General features: G+C 36.6%; 1 protein-coding gene across 1 annotated transcript in view; it reads right to left on the bottom strand.

Annotated features, from left to right (window-relative positions):
* tmem198aa (transmembrane protein 198aa) overlaps positions 1 to 1,610 on the bottom strand; it is a 38,016-nt gene that overhangs the window by 11,436 nt on the left and 24,970 nt on the right. Inside the window, exon 3 of the mRNA XM_014022321.1 lies at positions 315 to 553. Coding sequence (XP_013877775.1) covers positions 315 to 553 — 239 coding nt within the window. The remainder of the gene's footprint in view (positions 1 to 314; positions 554 to 1,610) is intronic.

The raw sequence follows: 1,610 nt of genomic DNA, 5'->3' as shown, positions 1-1,610 counted from the left end.
ATATATATATATTGTTTACTGCTTGTATGGTTTCATTTGTAGCCTCACTTTCAACAACTGCATCATAAGAGGATTACTACTGCTATCCATGTTCCCAACACACACACTAAAAATAACTTGATAAGGATGCTGTATGTTGTTACATTAGCAGTAATGTACTGATTAATGTTTTATTTCTATCTAAAGATGTTTCAGCAGTCTTCATGAGACGTCAAAGCTTGAGTGCAAAAGCATTAGCCAATATTGACATGTCAGAAAAATAAAAATAGGTCATCTGAAAAACAAACAAACAAACAAAACAACAAACACATTACCACCAGTGATGCCACTCCGACCAGCAGGCCCAACAACAGGCCGACCATAAACAGCCCCACACTGCGGACCAACATGGTCACGAGGCCACACAGGGTCCCGATGCCGAGGCCGATGCCCACAGATGCCTCCACACTCAGCTGAGTGTCCATCACCCTCTCCTTGTAGCACAGCATGAAGATGACCACAGAGCCAAACATCAGGCCTGTGAGAAACAACACGGCCTTGAAGCATCGATAGCCTGGAGGGGAGAAACAGAAGACTGTGAAGACATCATGTGTGTAGCAATTTGATCCTGCTGCAGTTTGTGTACTAACAGAACAACGTTTACAGCAGATAGCATCTCAATCATAATGAAATCAAGTACAAAACAATTTCCTATGACACAAGACAAAAGCATTACACTAAAAGCTTCCTGGGAACAGCAACAAGAAATAACAGCACGTTAGTCACACACTAGTCATTTTAGTTCTTCATTTTTTATGTTTCCTGATTACACTCAATTTGGAAGTTCTGACAGAAAAAATTGGGCGATGTTTCAAAAAAGGACAAGCTTAATCCATCAGAACTGTTATCTACTAACACAATCATATGGTGTCACGACTAACGCACACAAAACAAAGCTAATGGCTTCATTAAAACTATCATATTATTAAACCACTGCATCCATCTCTGGTCCGGTCGATAAGAACATTTTAGAGACATTTTGGCTTCAAACTATTGTTTTCCTTCCTTCATAATTCAATTGTGAAAGCCTCAGCATTTGTCTGCACTACAAAAAATCAGTTTACTGAAGAAAAAAAAACATTAAAAAGGAAGACAGTGCATCAGTGTAGCAGCTGAGAAATAATATGATTTTTAGTTAACCCTGAAAGCCTCTTTATTTTAGAATGTTGTAAAATAAAAGTCTGCATTTTTTGCATCTTTTTGCCTTTTTTTGTTTCTTCAATTCATTGACAGTGATTGTTTAAAACAATTATTAAATGTAGTTTTTGCTAGAAATCACTGGATTGATCAAATAAAATGTATTAAAAGAAGCAAGTATTCCTAAAAAACTTTTAATAAGGAATTTTTTTTCAGGATCACAGAAAAAAAAACTGTTTTAAAATATGATAATAATTGCACAATAGAAGGTCATCCACATTCATTAGTCAAGACTCAAGTTGAAAGGAACAGCTGCTCTCTTTCTAATTTCCATTTTCACATCCTATGCTCCCTCCTTCCTTTTTAATTTATTTTACTGTACTTTATTGAACACACACACACACACACACACACACACACACACACACACACAC

The sequence above is a fragment of the Austrofundulus limnaeus genome, unplaced genomic scaffold (genome assembly GCF_001266775.1).
Source record: "Austrofundulus limnaeus strain Quisiro unplaced genomic scaffold, Austrofundulus_limnaeus-1.0 Scaffold325, whole genome shotgun sequence".
NCBI lineage: Eukaryota > Metazoa > Chordata > Actinopteri > Cyprinodontiformes > Rivulidae > Austrofundulus > Austrofundulus limnaeus.
Note: the sequence above shows the minus strand (reverse complement) of the source record. Positions and strands in the feature narration are given on the sequence as shown.